General features: G+C 55.9%; 1 protein-coding gene across 2 annotated transcripts in view; it reads right to left on the bottom strand.

Annotated features, from left to right (window-relative positions):
• Positions 1-15086, bottom strand: part of ATP2A3 (ATPase sarcoplasmic/endoplasmic reticulum Ca2+ transporting 3) — a 33937-nt gene that overhangs the window by 3306 nt on the left and 15545 nt on the right. For both annotated transcript variants that reach the window (XM_065910077.1, XM_065910078.1), the window contains exons 9-20: positions 14542-14630; positions 14267-14369; positions 13052-13183; positions 12553-12678; positions 10906-11124; positions 10404-10739; positions 8565-8785; positions 7391-7593; positions 6712-6797; positions 2200-2333; positions 1650-1767; positions 1004-1121 (exon numbers count right to left, since the gene is read on the bottom strand). In XM_065910077.1, the coding sequence (XP_065766149.1) occupies positions 1004-1121; positions 1650-1767; positions 2200-2333; positions 6712-6797; positions 7391-7593; positions 8565-8785; positions 10404-10739; positions 10906-11124; positions 12553-12678; positions 13052-13183; positions 14267-14369; positions 14542-14630 (1885 nt within the window). The remainder of the gene's footprint in view (positions 1-1003; positions 1122-1649; positions 1768-2199; positions 2334-6711; positions 6798-7390; positions 7594-8564; positions 8786-10403; positions 10740-10905; positions 11125-12552; positions 12679-13051; positions 13184-14266; positions 14370-14541; positions 14631-15086) is intronic.

Here is a 15086-nt window from a genome sequence, read left to right as displayed (position 1 = left end):
CTGAGCCCCCCTTTCCCGCCACCATGTCTGGTCACCCTGTGAACAGACTTGGGGTGGGCCAGCCTCCCCAGAGAGTGCAAGCCGACTTGTTTTGGCCTTTTCAATAAGATAAAATATTTGCAGTGCCTAGGAGGGCGGGCCAGCATGGGAGATGGGGGCTGATTGATTGCCTTGGCCCCTGTGGAATGCCAGACCAGTGATCTATTTATAGCCCTTCCCCACCCCCACCCCCGGCATCCCCCGCTGGGCCTGGGATACATTCCTGCCAGAGGTGGCCCTTAAGGACCCACCCAGCTGCTCCACCGCAGGCCTCGGTCATCTCTGGGCCTAACATGGGCCAGCAGCCTGGCCACAGACCCAAGGCCTTGGCTCCAAGTCCCAGGAAGAGGGAGTTTCTCACCCCGGCTTCCTCCCTCTCTGGGCAGTTCAGAGAGTGAGAACGATCCCGCCTCCCTGCCCTCAGGAGGTTCAGAGCTGCCCACTCTCTGAGCCCCTGGCAGAGGTGGGCAGAGACGGACAGCATGCCCTGGCCCGCCCCTCCACACACTGCCTCCCACCCTGCCCTTCTGCCCTCTGTGCCCGAGATTAGACAGACCCAGAGGTGGGAACTCAGAAAATGCCCCTTTCACCCATCCACAAGGTGATGCCAAGGAGGCTGACCCAGTGTGGTCTGGGGTCCCAGAGGAGGCAGTCAGTGGCTGTCCAGTCTGTGTCTGAGAGGCCGTCCTGAGAGTGCCTGCGTTGCGACAGGTTCAGCTCAGAGAAGTCAGAGGGGAAGACCCAGAGGAGGGCACAGCAGACCGGACTGGGCAGAGCTGGCAGCAAGTGAAGAGAGCGAAGTGGCCCGGTCCTGAGCGGCGCTCCCGTCGGCCACCCGCTGAGCCCAGGGCCCCGGCCCCGGCAGCGCAATACCCTGCTGACACCCACTGCAGATGGGGGGCAGAGGCAGGCGGGGAGGTGGGCTGGAGGCGAGCCGGTGGGGGGGTCTGGGGCCTCCACTCACCGTCCACGTGCTTCCGGGAGAGGTACTTGAAAGCCTCGTCGAGCAGGATGACAGGCAGCGATATCTGGAGCACCGCCACCCACTGGCGCCCATTCAGTGGGGTCACTTGGAAGATGAGCTGGGATGGGGGTGTCTCGGTTAAAGGAAGGAGTGCCCAGATCCACCGCTTCACATCCCCCCGGCTACAGTGGACTCGTCACGAGCACGTCTAAGATGTCCCCCTGTCCCGCTTCCAGATCTGTGTCCACTTGGTCTCCTCTGCCCCAGGTGCCCTCCCCAGCCCTCACCTGCAGGATGAAGTCCTGTCCCGGTGGGAAGTGGGAGGGATTCTGCATTGGGAAAGCACATCGTCTTTCCTCCTGCCCCAGCCTTGAGGGACCTCTTTTCTTTATTTTCTATTTTTTCCTTCCCCTCCACCTGTTCTGTTCCCCAAGTCTGGGGCGGGGATGTCCTGAAGTGGGGGACATATCTGGCTGGCCAGGGTCCAGGTCCCTGTGGTCACTGAGCACCATCAGACCTCTCCCCCATTACAGCCCCCAGCAGTTTCCATCACAAAGAGGCCCTGGAAAGACCCAGCCTCAGAGGAGAATTAGGGCCCTGTGACCCAGGAGCTGGAGGAGGGGAGCAGGGCTGGGCAGCCACTCACAGGCAGGGGCGGCACAAGCAGAATGAGGAAGTGCAGGGCCATGGACATGGCCACGGCCGCCAGCAGCCAGGGGTTCAGCCAGGGTGGCATCCGCAGCAGTGACTGGTTCTCCGAGACGCTGTTGAGGGCACACGGGGCACTCACCTCAGACCAGGATGTGGGCCGGCCCCGCTCTGGTCCCCCACCCATCCCCCAAGTGAGGTGCAGGGAGGAGCTGGTCTGTTTTAGCGTTGTCCTTTAAAATCCGGAGTGCTTCTGGAAATGCAGCCAGAAGCGGTGTGTGGCTATTGCCCACTCAGCCCCCAGGGGCCAGTCCTGGGGCTCGGACCCCCTTTCTCTGACCCTCAGACCTAATCCTGGCCCTTCTATTTCCTCACATGTCAACCATGTCTCCCTTGATCCCCTGGATCCCAATTCTAGTCCCCACTGGCTCTCAGAATCCTCCTCTGGACCCTTCTGACCCTCAAACTGTAATTATGCACACCTCCAATGCCACTCCTGGGCCCCTACTGACCCTCAGCCCCCGCTCCAGGCCCCTCCGCCAGCCCACCTGTTCAGGGCATTGCACATCTCAATGGTCACCAGCACAGACAAAGCCATGGTCGTGGGGAAGCGTGACTCAAAGACCTCGCAGTCAATGCCGGCAAAGAGCGGGTTGTCCTCGGAGCACTTCAGGAAGTTCCTCTGGGGGCACCCAGGTGAGATGGGGTGCAGGCAGAAAGAAGAGTGGTCAGAGGCGGGACCAGGGCATGGGAAGAGGGAAGCCTCCCTTCCCCCGCTCACCCTCAGCTCACATCTGAGGACACAGTACAGCCAGTGCTGCTGTGGAGAGGGCCCAGGGAGGGGTGCTCGCTCACCCAGGATGGGGACAGAGGCTGCACTGTGCCAGGGAGAAGGGCAAGATGTTCTGGGGTGGGGTTGTGGTCAGAAAAGGGGAGAACAGCTGGTATTAGCCTGGGGAAGGATGGCAGGGGGGCCTGGACTCAGTGGGTGAGGGCCTGAGGATCAGAGGTGCAGGGGTTGGGGGAGGCAGTGATTAACTGAAGTCACCAAATAAGTAGGGCTTCCCCAGTGGCTCAGAGAGTAAAGAATCTGCCTGCAATGCAGGAGACCCGGGTTCGATTCCTGGGTTGGGAAGATCCCCTGGAGAAGGAAATGACAGAGAAGCCTGGCGGGCTACAATCCATGGGGTGGCAAAGAGTCGGACACGACTGAGTGACTAACGCCAAATAAGTAAATGCATATGAAAATCGATCAGCAAAATTATACTTGAATAGAATCCACCTTTGGCTGATAGAAGATGAGGCTGTGAGCATGCGTGCTAAGTCGATTCAGTCATGTCCGACTCTTTGCGACGCGACTCTGTGGACTGTAGGAGCCAGGCTCCTCTGTCCGTGGGATTTTCCAGGCAAGGATACTGGAATGGGTTGCCATGCCCTCCTCCAGGGTATCTTCCTGACCCAGGGATCACACGCAAGTCTCATGTCTCCTATATTGGCAGGCAGGTTCTTGACCACGAGTGCCACCTCGGAAGCCCAGAAGATGAGGCTACTGGGGCCCTAGTCATGATTATTAAATAAGATTCCATTCACACCTTATTAAATAAGATTCCATTCACACCTCTCTTCATTTCTGCCACTGAAATCGAGCTCTACCAGACCTGCCCTTCACTCATGACGAGGCCTAACACATGCATGGTCAGGTGCAAGCTTGCTACACAACTTCTCCACAATGAACAAGGAGCTCCCAGGACTCGATAAGGGAGGTGGCGCTTGCCCCTGCGGCCCCAGGGGAGTTTTCTTCCTTCCCATGAACCTTGCTCTCAGAAGCTGCTGTAACAAGATGCTGAACTGAGGCCCCTCGTGAGAATTCCGTCTCGTTCTCTTCCGCACCATGGGAATTCGCATGAACATTCACAACCATTACACAGCTCTGTTCTCCAACATCTGGCCCCTGGAATCTCCTCTGAAACAGTGATCCTTTTAAGATTAAAGTTTAGAAATGGGGGCCACGTGCTGCAAAAATAAGCCTCAAAGAGAAATCTGTAAAATGATCGGCGGCCTGACCTCCTGCCCAGGAAACCCATCCCTCATTCCCCACATGGCATAAAAGCGGATAGAGCGACTCTGTCAGTCCGAAGAGACTGCTGGTTCTTTCCTCTCTCATGCACGATGCAAAATGATAAAAGACCATGGCTTGGCTAGACTTCTCTCTTGACAAAGAGAGAGAGAGTCTTATTTAAATCAACAGAGGGAATTTCTCCAAAAAAAAAAAAACCAAGCTCCAGTATTTGGGACAAGTGCACAGTTTTATTTGGCACTGATCACAGGGCAGAGAAAATGTCCTAAACGTTGAAACCACCCAACTGACCAAGAGGACAAATGTTCTTTCGGGCTGTGTCACCACCGTCAGGCCTCACCTCCAGATCTTAACGGTAAGGACTTTCCTCAAACGTGTACACGCCAATGCCATGCACACACCTCCCATTTGGGCCCATGTGTGCTTGCATCCCCATGCCCATGCCCAGGGAAGACAGTTGAGAATAGGATCACATGGAGGTGTTTCAATAGATAAACATCCCAGGACTTCCCTGCTGGCAGAGTGGGTAAGAATCCGCCTGCCAATGAGGGGGACACAGGTTCAATCCCTGGAAGATTCCAACTGCCACAGAGCAACTAAGTCCTGAACAACTGAATTCCACGTGCCCTAGAGCCTGTGCTCCACAAAAAGAGAAGCCAAGGCAATGAGAAGCCCATGCATTGCAATGAAGAATAACCCCTGCTCACTGCAACTAGGGAAAGCCCACACACACCAACGAAGCCTCATCACAGCCACACAAAAACGAAAACACCCTGCCCAGTTCCAACCTTCTGGGTTTCAGCAGTGAGCACCTGCATTGTGCCTGGATCAGGGGCCGCAGTGTGGCCTCCTGCATTGTTCATTAGAAGGTGCTCAGGGGCTGGAACTTCTGCCTCACAGGTTCATCGTGAGCACCCCTCCCCTGGGGGGTGGCAGGCCTGTTTCTTTGGGTGAAGCTACTGTTCTCCCTACTGCTTCCCTTGGCCTCCCTGGCTATTTCCTATTCGCCATTTGCCTTCACCTGCGAGCCTCCCTCTGGGTTTCATTAACATTTACATAGCTCCTACCGTGTGCCAAGTGTTGGTTTAGGCACTTTATACGTACTGACTCGGGTAATTGTCTGGATAGCCCTATGAGGCAGGGTCTATTACCCATTTTATGTGGGTAGAGAAATGAACAGAGAGGTTAAGTCGCTTATCCTAAATCACACAGCTCGTGTGTCATAGAACCAGGGTGTGAACCTGGGCAACCGGGATCCAGGATCTACTCTCTTGCCTTTATTCAGCATTCCTCCAGGAATGCCAGCAAGGCTCCGGGCACCTCTCCTGAAATTCCAACACTTGCAACTGAGAGTTCTACTTTAGGTCTAACTGTTGACCACCTCCGAGTTCCACAGCCTCCTGCCTTTTCTCTGCGGAAGCACTGCTCACTGTAAAACGTGACCGCCCATTTCCCTGGCTCTGTCCCCCACTAGACGGGACACTCTCTGCAGACACTCTGCCATTTCAGTCACCACCATTGCTCTAGCAATTTGTGCCTGGCCCAGTCAGGCCTAACAGCCACTTCTTGACCAAGCGAATAAATGAGATGGAATGACCTGAGGACAGTTGGGAAGGTGGCCCCAGGGGGACCAAGGACTGACGTGGTGGGTATGGGATGTGTGTCTAGCAGGACTCCAGGGGTCTGGCTGGGGTGACCAGGGAGGAGGTGGAACTGAGATGCAGATGGCAGAAGAGGGAATTGTTTGCAAAAAGGCAACTGATTTTGACTGTGGCCTTGGTGAGTGCATTGGAACCGTGGGATATCCCATAGGAGGTATGCAGCTGGCTAAATAGGACTGCTCAGAAGGTTGATATGGGGGGAGGCCCCTGGAGATTTGGGGTTCATAGCACAAGGGATGGTGATAGTGATGGGACAGGAGGAAGGCTGTAGCAGGATGGTCAGCACACTCCCACTCTCCACCTGCCGCCCCCAAAGAAGCTGCAGGGGCAGGTGTCTGATCCATCTGCCGAGGGCTGAGGGCCACCAGCCTTTGGGATAGGGGTCTGGGCCCAGGCTCTGCACTGCTGCCAGGAGGGGAGCCCCGTGTGCTTGAGGGCTGGTGTGAGAAAGAAAGCACCCCCAGCTGCCTCCACTGAGCTGTGAACCCCAGAAAGAACCCTCACACTGCCCCTGGGGGTGGGGAAGACTGCATTTCCCTGACACACCCAGGACGGGGGCAGGAAGTCAGGGTCCCTCTCTTGAGCTCTTCTGTCTACAGGAAAATAGAAAGGCAAGCACACCAGAGGAAGGAAAGTCTACATCCAGGCAGCTCTCTCCTTTAAACCGGAAACCCACAACTGGCCTGGCCAGAATTGCTGCGAAGTTTCTTTCAAGCAAAGGAGATGCGTTGGCTGCTCAGACAGAGGGACAGACGGACAGACAGCAGTTGAGGTCAGGATGGAGGTGGCGTCTCCTTGCTTCCTTTCAGAGCTAGGCTGAACTAAGCCAGGCCTGTGGTGTGCACCTGCCAGCCAGGGGACTTCAAGAGGTCAATGGGTCCTTTCCCCAAGAGACAGGTAGGCTATAAAAGCCTGGCAGATTCCTTCCCTCCACTATTGATCACTTCAGTCTGACCCTCTGTCAAAAGTTCCACCATTCAGATGCTCCTATCACTGAGCCCTCAATGTTTGGGAAGTTTCCCAATAAAGGTGAGGCTTCCAGGCAGTGAAGCCCTGAGGCCCCCTGTAACTGAATGAAACGGGGAGTGAGCAGCATCTTCTCTGGCTCAGGGGCTGTGCTGCTGTCTCGAGGCTTCTGGTGGCTTCTGAGCTTGTTTCCTTAAGTGGTGGGTGTCTATAGGTGTGCAGGGGTGGGGAGGGACAGCCACTGGCCACCCATGGGGTTCTGGATTCCCTCTCTCCTGGAACTCCAACAACAACATGGGCTGCGAGTTCTACCTCTCAGATGACCCCAGTGGGCTCCCTGGCCACCCCTTGCTTACCAGCTGGTAGAAGGTGACCTGCGGTCCCTCGGCATCATACAGGAACCACCAGGTGGCGGCAGCCACTGTAGCCAGGCCGACGTACACTGCGGGGAGGGCGGGAAGAAACCGGCTATGGCGGACGCCTGTGCTTTTCTTATCTGTTTCCCTTTCCCAATAATTCGCTGAGTCTCTGTCAGGGAACCACTCTCTCCCTTGAGTACGCAGCACCTACCCTCGGGGTCAGCAGTGGCCCTGATGGGCAGTCAGCATCTGCTCCATCCCTGGCCACAGTGATTGGCAAGGAGATAAGCAGGTGACCCAACATGGGTGAAGAACAGGTCTGAGAATTTTATGCTATTTCTACAGGAGTAATAGGATAAGACTCTTTCTTCTGCTTTATTCGGGATTATAATGGGGCAAGTCTGAGGGCTGGAGCTCTGGCAACCATCCTGCCACCCCAAGGGGCAGTTGCTTGAGAATGAAGCTCAGGCAGAGCTAAAATATGCCAATGATAGTCTGAGGGCTGGATCCAGCCATGACTGAAGCATACCTAGTCTTTTCAGTTACATGAGTCCACATACAGTTTCTCTTGACATAAGCCAGGCTGAGTCATGTTGGTCCGGAGTTTGTAAGTATAACTAATACAAGGGTCTTAGGAAACTCCAGGAATCCCTATGAAAGCTGGGGCCCCACTCACCTCCAATAGCCAGATATCGGAAGAAGAGCCAGCCACTGATGAGGGCCTCTCGAGGGTTTCGGGGCCGTTTCTCCATAATGTCCAGGTCTGGTGGGTTGAAGCCCAGGGCTGTGGCAGGTAGGCCATCGGTCACCAGGTTCACCCAGAGGAGCTGCACAGGGATGAGGGCTTCGGGCAGGCCCAGAATGGCTGTGAGGAAGATGCTGGAACCAGAGTCATGGGCTTGAGCCCCCAGCAAATGGAAGGTCCAGCTGCTACTCACACCCTAGGCCCGGAGTGCCACCCACTGTCTCTGCAGCAGCCCCACCTCCCTCTGCTAGTTCTGATGTGTGCATGTGAGTGAGAAGTGGGTGCATACACTCTGTTCACACTGGGCCACCCCTGAACCCCCAGTCCCAGCTCTGGGGCCTGGAGAGACCCGCCCTTTAGGCCTCTCCCATTGAGGACAGGGCGCAAGTTCTCTTTAAGACACACACACAGACACACACATGTGGACAGTGCGTGCCTGAGCAGATACACATTTGTTCAAAGATGTGTGCAAAAAACCTAGCGCAGGACACACAATCCCACAACACACAAGCAAACATTGACACGCTTGCCCTGACGTGCACAGAAGCATAATTCTTACATGGCCAGGAAAACGTGCGCTCACCATTCGCCACAGGCATCACTCACATGTGAACCGAAGTGCATACACGATTACATGCAGGCACAAATCCTCAGTGCTTCTACTCATGCCCAAAGATGAACAGGAAGTCACATGCACATGTGTACACACGCCTCTCACTCAGGCACACACCCTATGTGCACACGCACACATACACACACGGACACATTACTGCCCAAAGGTGAAGTGAGTTCTCCCATCTCGCAGGACTCTGAAAGTGGGAAGAAGGTCATGGCTGGAGGGATGCCAGGGGATTTCTCCAGCACCACCCTGGGGACTATCAGGGGTTCTGGAGAATGATGGGGTGTTCCCCGTTCCTGCCCACCCTGAGGTGGGGCTCTGGAAGGCCCCAGTCTTCCAAGGCAGGACATGGGTCCCGTCATCCCTGCAGCCCCATCCCAGGACCAGGCATTCTTCCTGTCGCCTCATCCCAGACCAGGTATTTTCCCTGTCCTGGGGATCCACAGCTGGTCCAGAGGGCTGGGAGGATGGAATAGAGGGCCTCACCAGACAACCTCGCCAACGTTGGAGGAGATGAGGTAGCGGATGAATTGCTTCATGTTGCTGTAGATGGCCCGGCCCTCCTCTACTGCGGCCACGATGGAGGCAAAGTTGTCGTCTGAGAGTACCATCTCCGCCGCTGACTTGGCCACGGCTGTGCCAGAGCCCATGGCAATGCCAATCTCTGCTTTCTTCAGGGCTGGGGCATCATTCACTCCGTCTCCTGTCTGAGGGCCAGGTTAGGGGGGTTCACGCCTGAGAAACTTCCCTGCCACCCGCCTGACTCCCCTCCACTCAGCCTGTCGCCAAGTTTAGGGCTTGTCCCCGAGGAAGCAGACAGTTGAACGAAACCAATGGTGAGGTCATAAGCCTAGAAACTGATCTGGGGCTGAGGCTAAGGACAGGGCAGGGAGTGCGGACAAGGACGAAATTGAGAAGAAGGTCAAGTTTAAGGTCAGAGAAGATGGTGAGGTGAGGACGGGAAGAAGGCGAGTCACACTGAGGGCAAGGATGAAAGCAAGGTGGGATGTGGGGTAGAAAATGAAACTGAGGTGAAGGACAAAGTTAAGGTCAAGTCAGGAATGAGGTGAAGGTCATGGCCCAGGTCAAGGGTGAGTTAGGGGTTGTAGTTAAGGTGAAGGTTGGAGCCAAGGTGAAAAACAGGGTCAAGAATGGACTCATGTTCAAGATAAAAAAAACTAGATTAAGGGAGAGATAAGTCAAGGCTATGGTCACTCTCAGGAATGATGTCATGGTAGAAGTTAGAGTTGATGTCAAGGTCAAGATTGAAGCCCAGATCAAAGTCGAGGCCCACATAAAGTAGATTGAGAGGGGGTCAACGTCAAGGATCAGATCAGGGTCCAGGTCAAGACTGGAACCCGTATCAAAGTTGAAATGAGTAAAGGATCAGTTTAAGATGTTTAAGGTTGAGGTCAGGGAGCAAGTCAGTGTGAAGGTCAAAAATAAGGGCCAAGAACAAGTTTACAATTGTAGTCAAGTCAAGGTTGGCACCCAGATCATTATCAGGTCAAGACTGAGCCATATATAAGGGCTGAGGCCAACGTAAAGGACTGGGATAGGCTGGAGGTCAAGATTATAAACTGAGGTCAAGACAGGGCGGAGTGAGATCGAGGTTAAGAATAAGATCAGTGTTGATGAAAAGGTCAGCAATCAAGAATGAGACAGAACAAAAACTGAGACTAAACCAAGTGTTCATCCAGAGGTGAAGGGATGAAGAGACTGGTATTACACAGTGTAATGCCACTGAAAAAGAAGTGAAAAATCATGGTACTGAATCTCTCAGCAACATGGATAAACCTCAAAGGAAAAAAGCCAGACACAAACAGCAAATGCTGTATGATCCCACTCATGTGAAAATCCACGAGACGCAAAATAATCCAAGATGAAAAAAACAAAATCAGAGCAGACATTGCGAGTTGTGGCTGGGGGCCGGATGGAGAGGGTGCATAAAGGAACCTCATGGGTTGATGGTAAAGTTCCCTCTCCTGTGTACTGACGGAGGGCAAAGTGTACTGATGTCTACAACTGAGTCTGACATGCATTAAGAAAAGATGGATTAAAGATGGGTAGACAGACAGGTATGTGATAAAGCAAATATACCTATACTATTTATAGACTCTAGATGGCAGATATTTACAGGCATTCACTATAAAAATCATTTCAATTTCTCTCTGGGCTTGAAATTTTTTGAAATAAGATGTTGGGAAAAATAAGAATGAAGCAGAGGCAGGGGTTGGCCAGTTGCTCTTTCTAAGCCCTGTGGTCAGTGCTTCCCACCATACCCCAGCCCGTCACCTCCCCCAGGCTCCCAGCTTGTGGCCTCACCATGGCAGTGATCTCATTAAAGGACTGCAGGTTCTCCACAATGCGGGACTTGTGGGCGGGCTCCACCCGGGCGAAGCAGCGGGCCGTGCGGCAGGCGTGGCGCTGCTGCTCGGGGCTGAGATCGTCGAATTCGCGGCCCGTGTAGGCCTTGCCCGCCACATCCTCCGTGTCCTCGAAGATGCCAAGCCGGCGGCAGATGGCCACGGCTGTGGCTTTGTTGTCCCCTGTGATCATGACCACACGGATGCCTGCCTGGTGGCAGCGTGCGATGCAGGCAGCCACCTCGGGCCTCGGAGGGTCTAGCATGCCCACGCAGCCCACGAAGGTCAGGTCCGTCTGTAGGGAGGGGGTAGATGCCAGCGAGGCCTGGACCCATCCTCAACCTGCCACCTGCCCAGTGCCACAGGCGGACACGTGGGCCCGGGGCCCCAACACCCACCTCCTCCTGCACACCCACCTCGTGCTGCAGGTGGACACACGGCCCTGGGGTCCCAGCACCCACCTCGTACTGCACAAACTTGCTGCAGTCATCCAGCTGCATGTCCTCCTTCCTCGGGGGCATGTCCCGGGTGGCCAGTGCCAAGCAGCGCAGCGTGTCCAAACCTGAGCCCCAATCCTTGACCGTGGCCAGGATCTGCTCCCTGGAGGTGGTGTCCAGGGGTACTGTGCGGCTCCCCACACGGACAGAGCTGCAGCGCTCAATCACACTCTCAGGAGCCCCCTGCAGCAGTGGACGGGAGGAGACAACTGGGTCAGTCGGGAACCCTCCCCTCCCTCCTGCTTAACTGTGAGTTGAGGCCTAGATCACAGGTAAGTAAGGTCACCCAAGGAGACACACAATAAGGGACACAACAGAATCCATTTTTAAGAAGGTTGGAGCAGGAACCAAGTGGGTCCCATTGTGAGACAGCCCAGAGGGTAGGGGGCGCTCCCATAGAGTGTGATGCCATGTGAAGCCCCCAGCAGAACATCCCCCCACCCCGGCAATTAGCTTGAAGCTGAGAAGGCCTGACGCAGCATTTTGGGGGACGGGGTGGGAATGGCACCCTCCTGCAGACCCCGCTGCCTTGCCAGGCTGGTGCTCCCATGATTCCAATTCTGTAGGGTGCTCTGCATCGGGAAGTGGGCTGAGCCCTGCTCGGGGACCAGAAACAGAACCCGGCTGAGGGTGTGGGGGATATGGCTCTGCAGGGTGGTCATGGGGTGCAGGCTTCTCACTGGCCTTGGGGTCTCACCCTGGACCTTGTCCCAGGCCTGGAAAGAACCTCTGAATCCTCCATCAGTGCCTCCACCCTCTCCCCAAAAGGTGTCCCAAACACTAGGGGGTTTTGTTTGTTTTTTGTGGCCAAGTCACAGGGCATGCAGGATCCTAGCTCCTCGACCAGGAATGGAACCTGAACCTCCTGCAGTGAAAGTGCAGAGTCTCAACCACTGGAATGTCACGGAAGTCCCTTGATATATATACATACATGCATACACACACACACACACACACACACACACACATATACATATATATCTATCTATATATATATATGGTCAAACGCTAGGTATTTTAAGAAGCCCAAACTCCCAATACAGAAGCTTTTTGCTTTAAAAAAGGTTAAAATCCCCCACTGCAGGTTTTAAAGATTTTGCTTTAATCTGACTCCTACTTCAGATTCAAAATCAGTGACAGGAAGGACTATGGACGAGAGTCTGGATGGAGCTGCTTCCTTTCCTCCTTAGGACTGTTTCCAAGACACAAAGCACCAAGTCTGGACACCAACCACTTCAACAGTCCCCATCAGGAGCAAAAGGGCTCCTGACACAGTCCAGCCTGACCCGCTATTCAGACGGGGACCCAAGGCCCACGTGGCAGCACGGTGACCCCGAGGTCATGTGGCAAGGCAGTGCCTCTCAGACCAGATCTGGGACCACAGGCAGGCCTCAGCATCTGGCCCGGGTTGTACCTGCCCCACACCTGGGCCCCCTTCCCAGTTCCCCGTGGCAGGCTGACCACCCTCATTCTGGAGTTATCCCTTTGCCGAGGGTCTCCCACCTCCCCCAGTGTCCCGCGGCTGCAGGCTCTGGCTCGTCAGAGGACTGGAGAGCAGGCCCCCGGGGACCCCAGGTGTGCAGAGGCCCCATGCCGGTCGGGCAGGCCCACCTTCACAAACATTTTGCTGCCCTGGGCCGCCAGGCCAGGGCGGGTGGGCGTGCAGTACACTGACATGGACTTCCGGTCTCGGGAGAACTCCAGGGTGAACTCCTTCTGCATCAGCTGCTTGATGACCTGTGGGGCCCAGGCGGGTCAGGGCTTGAGGGGTAGGGCCAGGGATTCTGGCTGCTTCCTCACCAGCTGCTCGGCCCCGTGAAGAGCCTCTTGCTCCCTGCACGGTGGTGAATCTATCCTCCTCTAACCCTGACATTCAAGGCCTCCGTCTCCCTCTCCAGCCCCATAAATGCCCCAGAGTTGCCATTTCCTGACCAGGCTGGGTAATTTCTGACTCCAAGTCCTTGCCCACACTCAGCTGTTCTCTTTTCTCCCTAGACCAGTATTACTAGGTAGGCATCTGAGGTCCTTCCTCCTCCCAGAACCCTCCCAGGACTCCCTTCCCCTCTCTCCCTTCTCCCGATGCCCCAGAAGCCCCAGCCACACTGCTCACCGCATTGCAGGCGCCAGCTCGCTCCACCCGGGAGAGAGCCTGCAGGTCCGTGTCAAAAACATTCATCTTCTCCACCAGGCAGGTCAGGGCTGTCTCCGTGGCCTCTCCCACCTTCTCATACACACCCTTGGTCTAGGGGGGCCCAGGTATAGGGAGGGAGTGAGGGTCGGGGCGGCCCCTGGCCTCACCTCCCATTCACTCCCTGACCCTTGGAGCTCCCAGGCCCTGCTCCTTCCCTCCTCCTTCTCTCCCTGAGGCCTAATACGCCAGTGCCACCACCACTCTTCAGGCTCACCACGGCCAGGGCCCGCCCACTGCTCCCTCCCTCTTGAGCTCCACGCCCACTCATGCAGTTGCTGCCTGTTGGACTTGGTTCCCTTCGGACCCTCAGTCTACCTCTCCGTGTCTCCATACGTGCACTCCAGTGACTGCTGCAGCCAGAATGCAGCTAGAAGCTACCTGACCTCCTCTCCCTCTTTCACCTAACCGGTCACCAAGTCCCAGGATTTTGGCTCCAAACTCTCTCCAACCCATGCCTTCTCCCCTCTTCCTGAAGCCCCAGCCAGGACTCAGCTGACATTTCTCGGGCCCGGGTGACCACACAGGGCTCCCTGGCCCACACAGGGCTCCCTGGCCCCGGTCTTGCCCAGTCTGTTCTGTCCTCCACACTGAGACCTAGGCGATTGTCTGTGAATGTACATCTGACCATATCACCCTCCTGCTCTAAACCCATTGCTGTCTGTTTGCTGCCCTCAGCTGGGCATCAGACTGACTTGGTCTTGCCAAGTGCCCCCACTCAGGGGCGAAGAGCCTCCCACGTGCACCATGCTTCTGCTCCAGCCACAAGGAAGAGCGTTCACTGCCTAGATCACATCAGGTTATAGTGGCCTGTGGGCCATTTCTGGACAGTGCCTTTTGCTTTAAACACTTCCTAGTGTTTGTCCCCCAAACCTCTTCTCCCAGGCATCCCTGGCTTTTCTACCTTTTACATTACAGTCCCCCACAGTCCAAGAGCCCCAGAGCAGGTTCTAAAGCCAAACTGAGGAAGAAGGGGGGGGGGGGCAGTGTGGAGTGGACGGGGATGGCAGTGTTCCTGGGGTGTGGCACTCCCAAGGGCAGGGACCTCCAGTCCCGGGAGCTTGGATACTCTGGGAGACTGGTCTGTTCTGAGTGCCTGGATACTAGGGAAGTCACTGAAAGTGGGTAGGGGCCCACCTCGTTGTAGTCCAGCGCTGAATCATTGCACAGGGCACAGATGGTCGCCAGCTCCACCAGCCCATCAAACTGCCCGCAGCGCACTCGCAGCTCTCCCTGACGCCTGTGGAGCCAGAGCGGTCAGAACTGGGTTCTTGGCCCCGCCCCTGGGCGATGCCCAGTATGTTGGCCCCGCCCCCAGGAGGCCTCACCAATGACAACTCTCAACAGTTGTCCTACGTAGCCCCGCCCACCCGTAAACCCCGCCCACCTGTGCCCCTTCGCCGAGCACTCACACTTCGCCCTCCGGGGCATACGTGGTGCCAGAGATGGTGAACTCGTGCAAACGGCAGGTACCCGCTCCGGCCTCGGCTACCACGAACATCTGGGGGGGCACAAGGGTGTGCTCATGTGTTTTTCAAACCCTTATTTCAGAATCCCTAGTAGGACTGTTCAAACGAATTCCTACTAGGGATTCTAGCAGGTCAGGAGCTGCAGGGCAGCAAAGCGAGCTGGTGCCCCGGCCCCTGCGGCAGCCTCTGGTGCACTTTTGTGGGGGGCTAAGGTCTCTGACACAGAGCGTGGGTTTCCAGGGTTTTATGGGAGCAGGGGCGGGAGAGGAGTGATCAGGGGGCCTGGGAAAATGGGAAACCCACAGCCTTCAGCATCACCCCACCCACTCCTCTACCCCAGAGACCTGCTGGAGTCTCAGCCAGACTCCCTGGAGCATGTGGGCAGCAGCCCAGGATCTGGGATCAAGTGCCAGGGAATGAATAATTCCTGCCTGGGTCCTTCCCAGGTCACCGGAGCTGGTGTATCGGGTGACAGGCACTGACCACAG

Source organism: Muntiacus reevesi, chromosome 18 (assembly GCF_963930625.1).
Source record: "Muntiacus reevesi chromosome 18, mMunRee1.1, whole genome shotgun sequence".
Taxonomy (NCBI): Eukaryota; Metazoa; Chordata; class Mammalia; order Artiodactyla; family Cervidae; genus Muntiacus; species Muntiacus reevesi.
This window is presented reverse-complemented; position numbering and strand designations above follow the sequence as displayed.